Source organism: Channa argus, chromosome 4 (genome assembly GCF_033026475.1).
Source record: "Channa argus isolate prfri chromosome 4, Channa argus male v1.0, whole genome shotgun sequence".
NCBI lineage: Eukaryota > Metazoa > Chordata > Actinopteri > Anabantiformes > Channidae > Channa > Channa argus.
The window spans coordinates 5,762,807-5,779,834 of NC_090200.1; the positions used below are offsets into that span (position 1 = coordinate 5,762,807).

At 41.8% G+C, this 17,028-nt stretch overlaps 1 protein-coding gene across 2 annotated transcripts in view; it reads left to right on the forward strand.

Annotated features, from left to right (window-relative positions):
- Positions 1 to 8,805, forward strand: part of LOC137125920 (sodium/potassium-transporting ATPase subunit alpha-1-like) — a 30,810-nt gene extending 22,005 nt beyond the window's left edge. Inside the window, exons 6-23 of one of the 2 annotated variants that reach the window (XM_067502162.1) lie at positions 2,166 to 2,279; positions 2,364 to 2,498; positions 2,628 to 2,745; positions 2,823 to 3,091; positions 3,183 to 3,491; positions 4,286 to 4,420; positions 4,554 to 4,746; positions 4,829 to 5,004; positions 5,120 to 5,256; positions 5,377 to 5,527; positions 5,640 to 5,808; positions 6,002 to 6,156; positions 6,247 to 6,370; positions 6,536 to 6,681; positions 6,774 to 6,904; positions 7,013 to 7,114; positions 7,887 to 7,978; positions 8,641 to 8,805. In XM_067502162.1, the coding sequence (XP_067358263.1) occupies positions 2,166 to 2,279; positions 2,364 to 2,498; positions 2,628 to 2,745; positions 2,823 to 3,091; positions 3,183 to 3,491; positions 4,286 to 4,420; positions 4,554 to 4,746; positions 4,829 to 5,004; positions 5,120 to 5,256; positions 5,377 to 5,527; positions 5,640 to 5,808; positions 6,002 to 6,156; positions 6,247 to 6,370; positions 6,536 to 6,681; positions 6,774 to 6,904; positions 7,013 to 7,114; positions 7,887 to 7,978; positions 8,641 to 8,669 (2,685 nt within the window). In that variant the 3' untranslated portion in view covers positions 8,670 to 8,805. The remainder of the gene's footprint in view (positions 1 to 2,165; positions 2,280 to 2,363; positions 2,499 to 2,627; positions 2,746 to 2,822; positions 3,092 to 3,182; positions 3,492 to 4,285; positions 4,421 to 4,553; positions 4,747 to 4,828; positions 5,005 to 5,119; positions 5,257 to 5,376; positions 5,528 to 5,639; positions 5,809 to 6,001; positions 6,157 to 6,246; positions 6,371 to 6,535; positions 6,682 to 6,773; positions 6,905 to 7,012; positions 7,115 to 7,886; positions 7,979 to 8,640) is intronic. The other variant, XM_067502161.1, reaches the window with a different exon arrangement.
- The last annotated feature ends 8,223 nt before the right edge of the window (positions 8,806 to 17,028 follow it).

Here is a 17,028-nt window from a genome sequence, read left to right on the forward strand (position 1 = left end):
AAAAAAACTGACTAAGTGGTTAATTACGGAATGTGTCACGCAACTTTGATTTGAAATGTATTGGAGTAAAAAGTACAGATATTTGCTCTTTGATGTAGTGGAATAAAAGCCAAAGCAGCCATAATTAAATCTACTTAAGTAAAGTACAGATACCTTCTACCACTGAGAGTTACTAATCGCAGTAATTTGGGGGTCGACTCGCTTGATGTCTTACTGGGAATTTAGATGGTTAAGAGCAATTTTAACTCACTGGTCTCGGGTCTCTCGTGGTTTGGAGTAGGTGCGAGCCTCTACCTAAAAAGGAGAAATGTAATTCCCGTTAACTCCTAGTAATTCAACTAAAAAAGATGTTATGGTTGAACTGTGACGCTTCCAAAACATGTGCAGCCCACTGAGCCTGAAAACCTCCTGTGTTCTCTTGCTTTGATTCTACTTAAAAGGCTCCTTTAGTGCTCCATGTGTGAGTCTATGCAGGAAGTACGGCGCATAGTTCTGAGTGTAGGCCGGCCACATTTGGAAGAGCTCCAGCCCTGTGGTTGCTCAGTCTAAACAGTCACAGTTCCACACTGGAATGGGTGACACAAGTCAATATGTGGGCTGTGTAGACAGACTGAAAAACAGCTGTTTGCATATTTCAAGCATTATCCATGGATACTGAATGTTGACTACACTGCTTTGTTTGTAATATGAGAATTTTGCAGCGATCAGTGGTCAGTCCTGAAAAATCTCCGGCCACTTTGGATGTGGGCAAGTCAGAAATATTGTCATGTGAGTGACTTTAGTCAGAGGCAGGTCAATAATGGCAAGGTCAGTTTTAAGGTGCAGGACATGGTGTCACACTAGGAGGTAACACTGTGATGGGACGAGACAGTTATTGAGCCGACATAAATAGTCATAAACATCATCTCAGCATGGCCACAGCATATCATTTAATACATTTCCTATAACAAAACGAGACTGTTAAATAACAGTTTTCCCTCTGTGGTTACTCTTTTCAATTATTTTTGCAAATGCTCCATCCCAAATTGTTTTGAATGTTGAATATTAGGCTCAAACCATAAGTAAAACTTCATATTTGTCTAAAAAGATATATTAATCCTATTCACGTTTCCATGCTAACCTATGACATCTACACAAATTATACTACTTAATTATATATAATAAATACTTTTTGTAGTTATTATTGTTTATTATTTTTGCATGTATCTACCCATGATCGCACCCCCATTGCCCAGTATATTGTCACAAAATACCTTTGGGGGATGTTTCACCACTTGTGAAATGCTCCACACTGTACCTGATGATTGCCGTAGTGTTGAAGGCTGCTGTGCGAGTCCTTACAGTTTTGAGTTGTTCTGTCTCATTTTTCGCCAACGCAGAAGGAGAAAGAAGAGTACAAACTGGCACCAACCTCGGATGGCATTGACAAGAAAGGCAAGAAAGATAAAGGGAAGAAGAACGTGGATGAGCTGAAGAAAGAAGTCGACCTGGTGAGCACACAAAAAAAAGTCAAAGCTGTTGGAATTGATCTTCAATATATGCATGATGCTACATTAACGCTCAAGTGACAGTAAATTCTCTTCCTCTCCGTAGGACGATCACAAGTTAACCTTGGATGAACTTAGCCGAAAATATGGAACTGACCTAACCAAAGTGAGCTCTGCATGTATTTTAGCACAAAATTTTAACTGGTGGGAGGAATCGGGCTGTTTTGTAGCCAGAGTTCACAGTTACACATTTTCTCCTCCTTGTTTTCTTCTTTGGGTCTTTTTTTTTTAGGGTCTATCCTCCTCCAGGGTGAAAGAGATCCTGGCCCGAGATGGTCCAAATGTCATCACGCCTCCTCCCACCACACCGGAATGGGTCAAGTTCTGCAAACAGGTAACCAAAGAAGGCTCTTCTGAACGTCTGAATTCCCAGTCGGGAGTGTTCAAACCAACAAATCCTCGAACCTGTTACCTCTCATTTCCAGATGTTTGGTGGGTTCTGCATTCTGTTGTGGATTGGTGCTTTCCTCTGCTTCCTTGCTTATGGGATCCAGGTTGCTTCAGAAGATGAACCAGTCAATGACAATGTGAGGCAGACTTTGTTAGCACATACATCATTTTTTTTACTTGTAAAGTTCCTGACAAAAAGCCTCAACTCTCTTCACTCTCGTCCTGCAGTTGTACCTGGGTATTGTGCTCGCTACTGTCGTCTTTGTCACTGGCTGCTTCTCCTACTACCAAGAGGCCAAGAGCTCCAAGATCATGGATTCATTCAAAAGCCTGGTCCCACAGGTGTCAGTATGATTTTACACATATCATCTAAATTTGCCCTAAGTCTTTAGGGCAAATTTAGATGACTTACTTTTTGCCTTGTAGCAAGCCATGGTTGTCCGCGATGGTGAAAAGAAGAGCATCCACACTGAGGAATTGGTGGTTGGGGATTTAGTGGAAATAAACGGTGGAGACAGGATCCCTGCTGATCTGAGAATCATCTCTGCTCACGGCTGCAAGGTCCGTACACAGAGGCGTGTTTTTATCTCAAGTCAAGTGGTTTGAAACAGCGTTTAGATATGAAACCAAACGACACCAACTGTTTAAATTACTTTAAAATCTGATGGGATTGATATTTTCCTCCTTCAGGTGGACAACTCCTCCCTGACTGGGGAATCAGAGCCACAGACTCGTAATCCAGCCTTAACCAATGAGAACCCTCTGGAAACCAAAAACATTGCTTTCTCCTCCACTAACTGTGTTGAAGGTACAGTACAAACTAGAGGTTGGCTTAGAAATCACAGACTCAAGGTAAATTACACAAATTAATCATAAATCTTAAAGGCACTGCCAGAGGAATCGTCATCAACACAGGAGACTGTACCGTCATAGGGCGAATCGCCACCCTGGCTTCCAGTCTGGAGTCTGGCAAAACTCCCATCGCCATCGAGATCGAGCACTTCATCCACATCATCACTGCAGTGGCCGTCTTTCTTGGTGTTACCTTCTTGATCCTCTCCTTGTTTCTCGGATACACCTGGCTGGAGGCCGTCATCTTCCTCATCGGTATCATTGTCGCTAACGTGCCCGAAGGTCTCCTGGCTACTGTCACTGTGAGTTGTGCTGTTTGTGGTTCAGCATTTTCCGCAACAATCCTACTCTGTCATTCTCTAAACCACCACCTCCATCTTACACCGTCTACAGGTGTGTCTGACTCTGACTGCTAAGCGTATGGCCAAGAAGAACTGCCTGGTGAAGAACCTGGAAGCTGTCGAAACCCTGGGCTCCACCTCCACCATCTGCTCAGACAAGACAGGCACCCTGACCCAGAACAGGATGACAGTGGCTCACATGTGGTTCGACAACGTGATCCACGAGGCCGACACCACAGAGAACCAGAGCGGCACCACCTTCGACAGTAGCTCACCCACCTGGGCTGCCCTGGCCAGAATCGCTGGACTTTGCAACCGCGCTGTCTTCCTGGCTGAGCAGAGCAACATTCCCATCCTGAAGGTGAGCACTGTACAACATGCAAAACTTCCAGACAAAATTATATTATTATCAAGTCTGTGTTGCTTCCAATGTGAGTTCATTAGAGCCAAAGTACAGATCTCAGAATAGGTGGACTAAGTTTTTTCTTGTTAGGATTTTGTCAGTGGAAAGTGGAAATGGTAGACCAGTGCTGAATTGGCAATTGGCAATTATGCCTATAGCTGGATGAAACCGGAGGTGCAGTGACTGTGAAGGAGCTAAATTATCTTTACATCATGACTTAGCAAGAAAGTTTTGGGATCCAATGAAAGATAATGCAGACAAAATGGACTACATCTTTTTAAGAGGCACTCAAGATAATTCTTTTCAAAAAAAAAAAAAATATATATATCTGGGGCTGTAGTAAGTGCTGACCAGACAGACCCGCTGATTTATTTCTCATGGAGGTTTGGCAAGTAATGGATGTTTCTGGATCAAAATGCACAATAAGGGAGGATCCAAATGTAAGAGGACAGGCTGTTTATCACAAACTAGGGGCCCTTTTGCAATAAAATTGGATCAAGCCTCCATTACTTCCTTCAGGATGGATCTACCTGCTGTTTTCTTTTCATAAAGGGATATTTAAACATCTTTAGAGCCTATAACTGTGAAAGCTATTGGAGTCAATAGGGGAAATAATTCTTATTTTCACTGCTCCACCTTGGATCTAACTGTTACAGCACTTTCTAGATAAATATGAAATGTGATGTGATCTATAATGGGGGGGGGGGGGGGGAAGCAACTAATTCAACTGTTCATTTTCTTTGAATTCATAGAGAGATGTTGCTGGTGATGCCTCAGAAGCTGCTTTGCTGAAGTGTATTGAGCTGTGCTGTGGATCCGTTAGTGAGATGAGAAATAAATACCCAAAGATTGCTGAGATCCCCTTTAACTCTACCAACAAATACCAGGTAAGTAATTCACATAAAGTTTCCAGTGTAGTTATGGCTCCACCATTTACAACGATGCCAAATCCACACAACTGCAGCTACATTTTGATTTTAGTTAATAGCAACAACAGCGTCCTCCTTTTCTTGACCACAGCTTTCGATCCACATGAACTCAGTTCCCGGAGAAACCAAGCACCTGCTGGTAATGAAAGGTGCCCCTGAGAAGATTTTGGATCGCTGCTCCACCGTCGTGATCCAGGGCAAAGAGCAGCCTCTTGGTGATGAGCTGAAAGAGGCTTTCCAAAGTACCTATCTCGAACTGGGAGGACTTGGAGAAAGAGTACTTGGTATAATTGTCTTTATTCGTCTCTGTTGAGTCCATCGGCTGAATGATTGACTGAATGACAGTCTCTTTCCTGCGCGGCACAGGTTTCTGCCATTACAACCTGCCTGATGACCAGTTCCCAGAGGGCTTTGGTTTTGATGGTGAAGAAATGAACTTCCCCACTGAGAACCTTTGCTTTATTGGTCTCATGTCCATGATTGATCCTCCTCGTGTTGCTGTGCCTGATGCTGTCAGCAAATGCAGAAGTGCTGGAATCAAGGTTTGCAACTATAGTATCTCCAGGTGTCCAATTCATCCCAGAGAAGTTTGTCTTGGCTAGTCGGGCAACAATACCTATCAACTATGTGTCGATTGATCCTCGTTCCCTCCTTCAGGTTATCATGGTCACAGGTGATCATCCAATCACAGCCAAGGCCATTGCTAAGGGTGTGGGCATCATCTCAGAGGGTAACGAGACTGTTGCAGACATAGCTGCCCGTCTGAATATAGATGTTTCAGAGGTGAACCCCAGGTCAGTGGACACATTAAGGCACCTTCTTCACTAGATTTTGTGACACAGCTCTCCTAGTTTCCTATTTGAAATCTTCCCATTGTCCAATGTTTGTAATGGCCTGATTGTTTTCCTGTCCAGGGATGCCAAGGCCTGCGTTGTCCACGGAGGTGAGCTAAAAAACATGAGCCCTGAGCAGCTCGACGATGTGTTGAAACACCACAGTGAAATTGTCTTCGCCAGAACTTCTCCTCAGCAGAAACTGATTATTGTGGAAGGTTGCCAGAGACAGGTTAGCATCAAAGGGAAGTTTAGACATTTTCAGAGACACTAAAGATTTGAACCTTTCCCACAAGTCTGTGATCCTAGGGTTTTGTTTTATAAACGGTAAGTCTCCTACACAGGGAGCCATTGTGGCCGTGACGGGCGACGGTGTGAACGACTCCCCAGCTCTGAAGAAGGCCGACATTGGTGTTGCTATGGGGATCGCTGGATCTGACGTCTCCAAACAGGCCGCTGACATGATCCTGATGGACGACAATTTTGCCTCCATCGTTACCGGCGTGGAAGAAGGTGGGAAGAAGGCCTGCATACCTCGCCAATTAAGGAATTGCTGCTCGTCTGTGGACCTAATGCACACGTCTTAAAATTTGAACCCATACTGTTTGTGGACACACTAAGCCAGAAGTTGATACCAAAACACAGCACTTGACTGCTCAATTTGATCACTTTCCTTCCAATATTATTTTCCGTATTGCTTTGTTAGGCCGCCTGATCTTTGACAACTTAAAGAAGTCCATCGCCTACACTCTGACCAGTAAAATCCCTGAGATGTCACCCTTCCTCTTCTTCGTCGTCGCCAGCATCCCTCTGGCTCTGGGAACCGTCACCATCCTCTGCATCGATCTTGGTACCGACATGGTGAGCTCTTTGATGATGTGATCACAAAATTGCGGCTTGAGTCTACTTTGCTTGGTGTTTTCTGACTTTTTATGACCTTGCTGTCACCAGATCCCTGCTATCTCTCTGGCTTATGAAACCGCGGAGAGTGACATCATGAAGAGACAACCCAGAAATTCGAAAACAGACAAACTGGTGAATGAGAGGCTGATTAGTGTCTCCTATGGACAAATTGGTAATCATTAGTTTATCTAACGTTAGTTATTATACATATATGTGTCAGTAAAATGTATCAATCTTATATTTTTGTTACATCTGTTGGAGTGTGACAGTGTGTTGAACATTGATTAATAGTATTATTTATGGCAGTAATTTTTATAAAGCTCGTCCCCTTTATTAGGCATGATGCAGGCTGTAGGTGGGTTCTTCACATATGTTGTGATCCTTGCTGAAAATGGTTTCCTCCCCATGGATCTGGTGGGGCTCAGAATGCTCTGGGACGACAAGCGAATAAATGACCTGGAAGACAGCTACGGACAGGAGTGGGTCAGTAATGCCCATGTTACTACCGAGGCTCTGATTTGTCACAATAAACGAAGGAAAAATGTTTTACTCGGTTAAAATGTTCGATCCACTAGACGTACGAGCGCAGAAAGATCGTTGAGTTCACCTGCCACACAGCTTTCTTCATCAGCATCGTGATCGTCCAGTGGGGCGATCTGCTCATCTGTAAGACCAGGAGGAACTCCATCATTCAGCAGGGAATGAAGTACGAACACATTTGAACTTTGCTGTAATAACATTGGATTTATTTGCAGCACAGGGTAGAAACTAACAGTGAAATTGGTAAAACTCTGCTAAATATTTGCTTCCACAGGAACCGCGTCCTTACGTTCGGTCTGTTTGAGGAGACGGCTCTGGCTGCTTTCCTCTCCTACTGCCCCGGCATGGATGTGGCCCTCAGAATGTACCCTCTCAAGTGGGTACATTACACAATAACACTATACTCATTTTATGATTTTTATTTATTTGTTTTATCCCTGGTGCTTCTGTCTCCCCCTCTCCTTTCTCCCCTATCCTCACCCACCAACTTGATGTTTAACTAACACTAACTAACACTTTTGTTATTTTTGTGTGTCTGAGTGACCGTCTCGTGCATTGTCTTCCTATTTCTTTCTCGTCTGCTCTCTGCTTTGCTTTGTTGTTTTCTCTTTTTTACTGGTGTCCCAAGGTTGTCTCTTTCTCTCTCTTTCTCTCTCAGATACATAAAAAGGTATTTTTTTAAACTAAGAATTATATAAGACCTGCAGTAATTAAGACAGTTAGCACAAATATTCAATCAGTTGTCTTTTTATTATGGTTGAACACTAATGCATTTTTTAACCAACTCAACATAATGAAAACACACACACACTCACATATATGAGCATGAACTAGAAAATGACACGTCATCTGGATTTGATTTGGAGCTGTGAAGGCAGAAATAGCAACACACTGACATAGCAGACCCTCAGCCTCAGAATTCCTCGTATTTAACACACGTTTAGTCTCATTTCGCTTACACATAGCTTCTAAATGAATTCTAATTATTGGGTCTCAAGAGCCTAATGTTCCCCCTCAAGGCTTTTCATGTGCTTTTAGAGTAAGTTTAACCAACCACAATGGCATGAAAAAGCTTTGCACTATGTCTTTTTCTGTCACACTCCCACTGTAATGCCATCTCTGCGTCTGTCTGTCTGTCCACACCTTAGGCCAATGTGGTGGTTCTGTGCCTTCCCCTACTCCCTCCTCATCTTCCTGTACGATGAAGTCAGAAAATATATCCTTAGAAGAAACCCAGGCGGTAAGCCCTACACTGACACTTGTGTTTGCGTTCTAAAGCATCATGTGACGCATTTTTGCATCTGTTCTCTGTATTAAGAGGAGACAGCAGGAGGGGAAGTTGGGCATATGTGGCCAAATGTGAGCTTAGGCCTCACATAATTTTAATTTCCAAATTTGATATGCATGATCACAAAGCTGAGAAATAAGGTTAAAGTTGACTTTTTGCATATGCATGTGCTTTGCAGGTCAATGTATTAGTGTTAGTATCGATGGTTAGTGGTGTTTACTTTCATTTCCGTATTTAGCCATGCACAGCATCACAAGAAAAACAAGATACACCAAAAACATGATGTTGACTATTCACTCTCTCCTGGTGGGACGTTACAGCAACCGTGGCATGCAATAGCTTAGCAGAGCTTAGTGTGGAGAACAAAGGCAGCAGTCTGCCCACAGACAGTATGTAGTCGCTCCTGTGTGACAGTGGTCATTCTGCAGCGGCAGAAGTAAAAAAACAATGTAGCGAAAACAATAGAAATATAGTAATAATATAAATTAACACTATAAATGATCTTATCATTTAGGAAATATCAGTAATTGTGCAGCAGTGATTGGTTTTAAAAAACATACACAACGCACTTTCCAAAGAACTGTGTCCTTAATTTGGTTTCTTTTGGTTTATAGGTTGGGTGGAGCTTGAGACATACTATTAAACCAACACACGACAGTCATGGAATGAGCAATCATGGTTTCAGCATTATTTAAAACCATGTTATTTATCTGTCTGAGATGTTTTTCAGCCGACCCCAAACATAAAACACGGATACATTAAAAAATCTTGATGTTAATGTCATTCATAATAAAACACTTCTCTATCCTTGAACACCAAAGCTTCTTGGATTTGTTTCTTTTGCAGCAATCTGTTCACCGACACTCAGAGGCCAAAAGTACTTTGGGGGCTTGATTCTTAAGTTCAGTAGATCCAGTATGAGCAAATTCCAGTGGCCAGTCCAAGGGGTTTTCCTTCCTCAGAAGTCCAAAAACTGCAGTCCTGGGGTTGAATATGTAGAGTTCAATGTGAAACAAGAGACAAAATTTGTTACACTGAGCAAAGGAGACTTTTTTACAGCAATACGTGACCACTGATGGCTGACAAAACCCTGGAAAAACCCTTCAAATGTATATGAGTAAATCACTTTCATGTGCCGGTGCAGAGCTTTCGCTATTTATCCAAATTAACGAACAACCACGAGCAGCCTAAAACACAAAAAGGCAAATTGATCATGAGCCGCAACCAGCGTAAAAAAAACCCCCAAAGCCAAAATTAATGACTGGAATAGTTAAAAACCTCAAAAAGTAACCGAAGTTTTCTCCGGTATGCAAACATTCAGCCAGTGCTATTACATCAGTGTGAAATGCAACCCTGATAAATCATCAGTTACCAAGCAAAGACAAATGCTGAAATGTCACATTGCATCCAAACAAAGCATCCATTAAGCGTGCACACGGATGCAAAGCATGAATGACAAACTAATCAATGCGGGAAATTTGATGGGTTTCATAATAAGACACCAGTGTCCTGTTTACGTGGTATAAAGGATGTGGAAAGTGTTTTATCAAAGCTTGAGCTCCGCTTCTGTGAAACTTGAGGTCTCGGGGTCAGGGAGGGGCCATAACTTAATACCGCTAGCCACACACAATAACCTCTACTGAATCTGCTGTGCATGCTTGCAACTAAAGTATATCGGTAGTCATTGCAATTTAAACAGCACATTAATTATGTCCTACAACAGTGGATTTTAGGATTTTGACCTACTTTTTCTCTGATTTAAGACACTAATGAAGATGTGCGTGTTTTGTTTAAAGTATAATCGGGGCTTGGAGAGCAGTGGATTACAGTTAAATGAAAAATCTAATCAATCTAAAATGGAACCTGATTAAAAAAATACCACAAAGCACATAAAAGCCAGAGTTTAGTCAGTGGAGGAGAAGTCCATTGGGAGGTGGTGTTGCTCTCTGTCTTTCTCTGTCTCTGCAGCTTGTACGATGTAAGAAGAGGGTCCACATCCTTTCATCCAATCTCTCACATGCTTCCTCTTCCTCACTATTTTCCCATTATGCTGCTGTCCACTGCAGACATGGCCCTCGCTCTGTGTGTGTGTGTGTGTGTGTGTGTACTGGTAGTTTTCCATGAGGGAAGGTTGTAAGAGCCCCAGGGGAAAGTCTTTACAGAGGGGAGGAGCCAGTAAAGGAATTTTCTTTGTGTGTGTGTGTGTGTGTGTGTGTGTGTGTGTGTGTGTGTGTGTGTGTGTGCTTGCGTGTGGGTGTGTGTGTGACTATACATTGTGAGAAGCAGTCTTTGGTTTTAGACCGTGGGAGTAAGGACATTTTGGCCTATTCAGTTTTCAAATGTAGTTTGTGTGTGTGTGCATGTGTGTGTGTGTGTGAGTGTGACAGCATGATTGTGATAACCAAGAGGTGGGAGGAAAGTGGGGGGGGGCGGGGGGGGGGTATACAGGTAGATGTGTGTGTGTGTGTGAGTGAATGAACTCCTATTAGGCAATCACAGCAGTACAGCGGAAAGCAGGACATCGAAGTACGAAGGGGTTGTTGAGAGAGAGTTTGTGTGTGTGTGTGTGTTCAGGAAGTGAACTGTGCAACAGACATAATGTTTGCTGAAGGGAAAAGAAACGGTTGTGGAGAGACAGACAGAGAGGGAGATAAGACATAGAAAGTCCGTTGTCAGATGCAGGTGTCCTTCCCAAGGACAAACAAAAACAGAACTACTGTCATGTGAGGACTCCTCCTCTTCCTCCTCCTCGTCTTCCCCTCTGTCTGTTTAACTCCTCCCTCATTCTTAGCACCACTTAACCAGCTCTGTGAAGCAGAGGTGATTGAGAAGGTGAGAAAGTGTTTTTAGAGGTGTGCACACATAATGAAACACAAATCTTAGGCTTGAATATTTTGAGATGGAATCATAAAATTTTACATTTGACTGGAATAACTTCTCAACCCCACCCCCCCAACGACTGAAAATGCTACTTTCAGCTTGTCTGAAAAGTTACCTCTGGCTCAGCGACCTTTGACCCAGTTAGTGAGCAGAGGTCCTGTCACCACTATCTGTCAGGGGAATGAGACCAGTTTTGAATGGCAGCACGAGCGGGGCTTTTATTCTGAAAAGCCTCGGTCAGCACACATTGTCACTCTGTCCCAAAGCTCTGACTCAAATGACACTGGATGAGCCATGTTTGAGCTGAAAGGAATGAAATGAGTCCCTGATGAGTTATGTTGTTTCCTAACACGCCTGTACATCGCATCTGACTTGCAAGTTGTGTCATATTGACTTTAAGCTTTATTTCATATTGTAAACTATAATTCACATCATGTTTACTCACTACTTAACCTTAAACATTTGTAAAAGTCATTTTAAAAACATAACTGTCATAAACATGATCTTAGTTCGGAGACAACAGTTGTGTCATTTTGTTTTGTTGGGCTCAACCAAAATGAGCAAGGACTCTGGCAGGTTGTTTGCAATTATGGCAAGTTATAATGAAAAGGTGCTGTGCAAAGTAGTGAGGAGTCAGCTGAAAGTCTGAGCAGTGAATGGTGTTTTTCTGTTGATAGCAGTGTGTTAAAGCACAGGAAAGGTTTTTCAACCACAAGTCGATTGTGCAACTTTTCACCTTATCGCGACCCCGAGTTCAGGCTTTCCGAACAGTTTCTGGAGTTCCTTCTCATGGGCCTTTCCGTTCTCTTTTCTTTCTTTCCCCTTTTTTTTTTTTATTTTACATAGTGTGTGAAAGATAAAACAATTCAACATATATATTGTATCACACACTCTCTTGCTATAATTCCATTACAATTACCCTTTGAAAAGACACGTACTCTGTATTCACATTCGGAGCTGTGCACTTGCACCCACATTCGGGTTTACACAGTACAGTATGTGTGCATGAGAGCGCGAGAGACCGAGTGAGCAGAGACAGAGGCTCTTTGTTACAGCTGCCAGGCTTTTGGATCAGACAGGCTGACAGTGCTGGCCTATAGTGCCCACAGTTTCCTTCTTTATCCTCTCGTACGCTCGTTTGCTGCAGTAGTTTTCCGTGTCGCTGTACCTTTTTCACTGATAAAAAAATAATACGAACAATAACATTCCTAGTTATTTTCTGCAATGGATTTTAGGAGATAAAATCGCTTTTATGAAGGTTATGTAACATTGATCCCCACATTCTCCCTGTTGACAGTGAAGAGTTATCTCACACGCAAAAATATTGCAAAGTTAAAATTAACACTGGCACCTGGAGCTGCTGGTTATTTCCACAACAAGGTGAGCGCCAACATCAGGACCAAGATAAGCACAGATATGGCTGTGGAATGTGCCGTTCTCCCTGTTGCTCTTGTGATTTTATTAACTTTGAAGTTATAAAGCATATTGACACAATGTGACATGGTTTTCCTCTTGTAAAAGCAGAAGACAACACAAATTTGCACTTGTTTTGAAATTGATACAGTTGCGTAGCTTTTAGAGCCACAACATCTTGTCGGGATTCGGTCGGGGCCGGTGGCTGGGTGTACAAAGCGGATGACTTTCCCACGGGATGTCCAGTCCAGTGTGTAGCTGTCTCTTGTTGTTATTGCCATCGACGGGGACATTTTATACATGATGGGTGCGAGTAATTTGGTTCCTGGCAGCAGATGCCTGCTGACCTGGGTGGGGCACTCTTTCAATACTTTTGTGGGTCATATGAGAGGGTCAGGCGACAGACTGTATATGGATGTTTAGGTTGGAAGATTTATCGCTACAAATGTACTAAAAATAACTTTAAATATTGTAAAGAATACAACTCTCACTCTTTCTCATTGTCTGTCCATTTCCCTTTCTCTTTCCGCTAATTTCAGCTGTAATCCTCGGCAGATTAAGGGATATGAAGGTCTCTGTGTGTGTGGTCTGAATGAATGGTGCATAGATCTTGCAGAGCGTACTCTATCCCTGTCATTATCACAAAGGTTAAAACCAAAGAATGCAAATCCAGTTGACTCTCTGCGGGATTCGGCAGCTTGTGAAGCAAGTACACTGAACCACCGAGAATTAAACCAACACGAAAGAGATGCTGATGCCAGAAATATGGCCTGTTCACTCTAAAACATAGGTTGACCTAGTAGAGGGTTTCTGACAAATGTTTGGCCCTATATAAAGTGACATTCACTGTTTGATTTATGTCCCTCGCCTGCTCTCTTATGGATTGTATGACCTGGTTGCCACCTGTATGTGCCTCAACTGGTGTGTATTTATAACAAACAATAAGATTTACTATCTTGTCCTTCTATAATCAAACAAGGTCATAATTCAATACATTTATACAATAATGTTGTATTGGGTGCAACCTAGAAAAGAAACAATATTATCTTTTATATTTTGAGCTACAAATAAACTGCTACATTAAGATATGTAACTAAAAGCTAGAAAAGCCATATACAATTAAGAAGAGCATGAACGTATAAGACCATGAGCGAGCATATAAAAGTAATATTTAAGGCCTTTGTGCGATTTGGCTTTATTAATGTACACAGTGGTGTCGTCTGCATTAGGTAGAAGGACCCCTTACAGTGTGAAGGTCATGGGACAACGCTGTCTCCTTTCTAACCTCCAGTGGTTGTAAATTTAAACCCATAATTCTTCACGTGCAAGCTGGTTTTGATTCTGACAGAATTATTTCAGGGTTTCCTCCTGAAGATGGTCTGGTCTCAATGTAAGTACAACCTTGTTGTAAGTAGTTATTAGTTAGTCAGTTATTGGAAATACTCGTTTTTCCTACACATTTTGTCTGACTTAGTGCAGTGTAGTTTTGGTTTTATAATTTCAAATGTCTATTTAAGAATAAACACTCAAATTTGTATTACATGAATATTAGAAAACAGCTTCCTAGCATTTACTAATGTCACATTTAGTTGCTTAATCTGCCTTCAGTTTGTTGTAGATACAAGAAGAGAGGTGCTTGGGGGATAAGAGAGGAAAGTTTTTATGACTTTCCTGCCTTTGTGAGTTTCACTATCATCTGCATAAATATTTCCTCTTTGTCATTTTAGATACTCCTGATAGCTAAAGAATGAGAATGGTGTTGTTGGTTTGTGATCTGTATTTGTAGATGAGAAATATTTGAGATAATATAATGTATTTGCAAGCAGACAGTCAATTTCTTGGCTGGTTAAAGCTGCTTGTCCTACAAATATCAGTCCACAAATGAAATTACCGAAAGTGTTTGATGCAAATTTGAAACTACAAACTGAGCTAGCTTTTTTAAAAAACACTCCCTTTCCCTTTTTTTTTCAGGATTGAGACAAACACCTAAGTTGGGAATCTCAAGCAGGTATGTGAAGTTTCCTTTGAGAAGTTCTGAGCTCTAATTTAGAGGAAATGTGTCAAGTTTCTAGGCCAGACTTTGTGACTAAAAGGGGAGTGAACGCTGACTAAAACCCGAGTGCTCGCATTAATACCACAACTGGTCTATTTCACAAGACGACCTTAGAATAAAGAGGAAGTTGCCCGAGTGGTAAAGCTTTACCTTTCGTCTGCTGTTTTGCCATTTTCTATTATATGCTCTTAGGTTTGATAGCACAGGAATAAAACATGAGACAGAAAGAACAGTCAGTTGTATGTGTCATCCCAATCTTTTTGTAGTGTGGTGGAACAGAAAGTGCCGAAACTCTGAGAACTCTGTGTTTTGCTTCCCAAATCGGCTGCAATCTTGACTTTCAGCTTGACAAATAAAGTTCGCTGCGAAGAGGTAAAAGAGCAGGATGACATCTTGCTCAATTAAATATTATGCTTAACATGCTGTAAAAAAAATAAAAAATTAAATAGTTCTCCATAAATTTACGTTTCAGAGGCATGCCCAGGCTGTCTCTGGGTATAAAATGAGCCCATATAATTCAAACTGAAAAAAATATTTCGATTGAACCAAAAAAGTACAATGGAGTATTTGGAAAAAGCAGTAAAATGACAATGGCTCAAAAGATTCCAATATTTTGTTTTTTTATGAGATTTCCGAGTAAGTCAAGTCCACATTTCCAGGAGTTCAGGTAACTCATTCATCCAAACAAAAGCTGATAGGCTGAACTTCTGAAGAAGGTGATACAGTACAATACAGAGATACCGTATGTGAAGGAGTGGACAAGAAATGTACACGGTCAGAAGCAGAGCAGAAAGAAGCAAACAATAAAAAAAAACCAAATCAGTGTGAAGTGGTGACTGGGGAATATGTTTCCATTAATAACATCACAACAGATGGCAATTACATAGTTTCAGTGGTTAAAAAACGAATTTGTTGAAGTTGTGTTGTGCCGTTCGAAATCAATGTAGTGTGGGAATCCTGGAAACTCAGTGGGCTGTGAAACACACAGTACTTACAATGTGGTGGGTTGGAATTTGACTCATGACTGTGGTTGTTCACGTCCTCCCTCCCACTACTCCCTATTACATGCTTATTGTAAGGATAGTTTGTCGATACAAATGTCTCTATGTTTATTGAACACAACAAATAATGCTGTAGTAATCTAATACCCATTTAATGACCAGCTTTTGTATCACTGGCAAAGAAACTTCTTGCATCATGTCAGAGATAGTGGGGCTGGACTCATCGCTCTATCTCATCCGCTGTCAATCAGTACTGGGCTTCAATAAAAGTGTGAGAGGCATTAAAACACTGGCACTTTTGGTCTGATTAGTAAACGTTTGAAATGCTCCTACGTCACGTTTGGTACAAAGTTCGTGACAGTTCGAGTACTACAAGGGCAACCAGCAGTGGAGTAAAACATTTACAGTGCAACTTTCTACAGACTTTTGGACTACGAGGACATTTTAATTGTGGAATTACGTCAGTATATCGTCGCCCCAAGAAGCATTAAGCGTTTTAGCTTTGCAATAAGGGAATCGTTCAAAAGACAATTCAATCAGGCCTTTAATTTAACTCCTATTGTGCCCATTGTTCTCTCGTGACGAGGACACAAAACATGTCCTCCCATACTACCTTTGCCGCATTAATGATAGCCCAGAACACCTAGCCACATTAAAAAGCCACTTAGGCTGATGATGGTTGGCTGTTTTGGGTTTTATTGATGCAGGAGTGAGACCACTGCTGCATGGGAGGTCAATTTCCTGAAGACATAAACATTCCCATGTACAAATCCTGCGAATGAAAGTAAAAACAGTGTGTGAAAGGAAGGCGTGGTCACTGTCATTGTGCAGCTAAGGAAACAGGTACTGAGAGCATGCAACACACACATCCACAGAATCGCCGTGGATGTGTGTGTTGAATGTTAGTTTACCTCATTTTGCCCAAATCAGGAGCTTTGGAAACCACAACCCTCACAGCTTTGTGTGAACATCCCATTCCTCCCTGTAAGTTCTAGTGACTATAAACAGTCAAAAGTTTACTAGAAACACATCCAACACCCCCCCTCCAGCCAGCCAGCCAGCTAAAACAATCCCTCCTCCTCCTTTGCTATTTTCACTGAACAAAAAGAGCCCCCCCTTTGGGTTCGTGGAGATTTCAGGGTTAATTTGGGGCAGCTATGGAACGTTGCTGTACATGTAGGGGTGCTGTACTCATACTCATAAAGATAGGGTCAGATCGACTTTGCACCACTTTACATCATTTGTAACTTTTTCTGTGCCAGATGAATGAGCGTTGTGTGTTCAAGGACACAGTGTGTCCCAGTGGCATTCTGGGTATTTGTCAATTAAAGCCCTCATCTGTTGCTGCAAAGCTTTTGGTTCCTATTACTCTTATCAGCTGGATTTATTCCATGTGTGCTTGAATCCATTTCTAGGTTTTAATAGCAGTGACTCAGTAGGAATTTGTGCTAAACCCGCAATGAAAGAACTTTCTTTTTTTGTTTTTTTTTTTGACTGGAAAAGTTGACCTTAGACACTAAATCTTCAGTGGATTCCTCCCTTTGCATTCCACATGCTATCTTTGCTGCCAACAGCACTTTAGCCAGCATCTTTCTCCTGATCCCACATGGAAAGAAAACTGTTTTAATCAGCTCTTCGCTCTGTTTAATCATCGG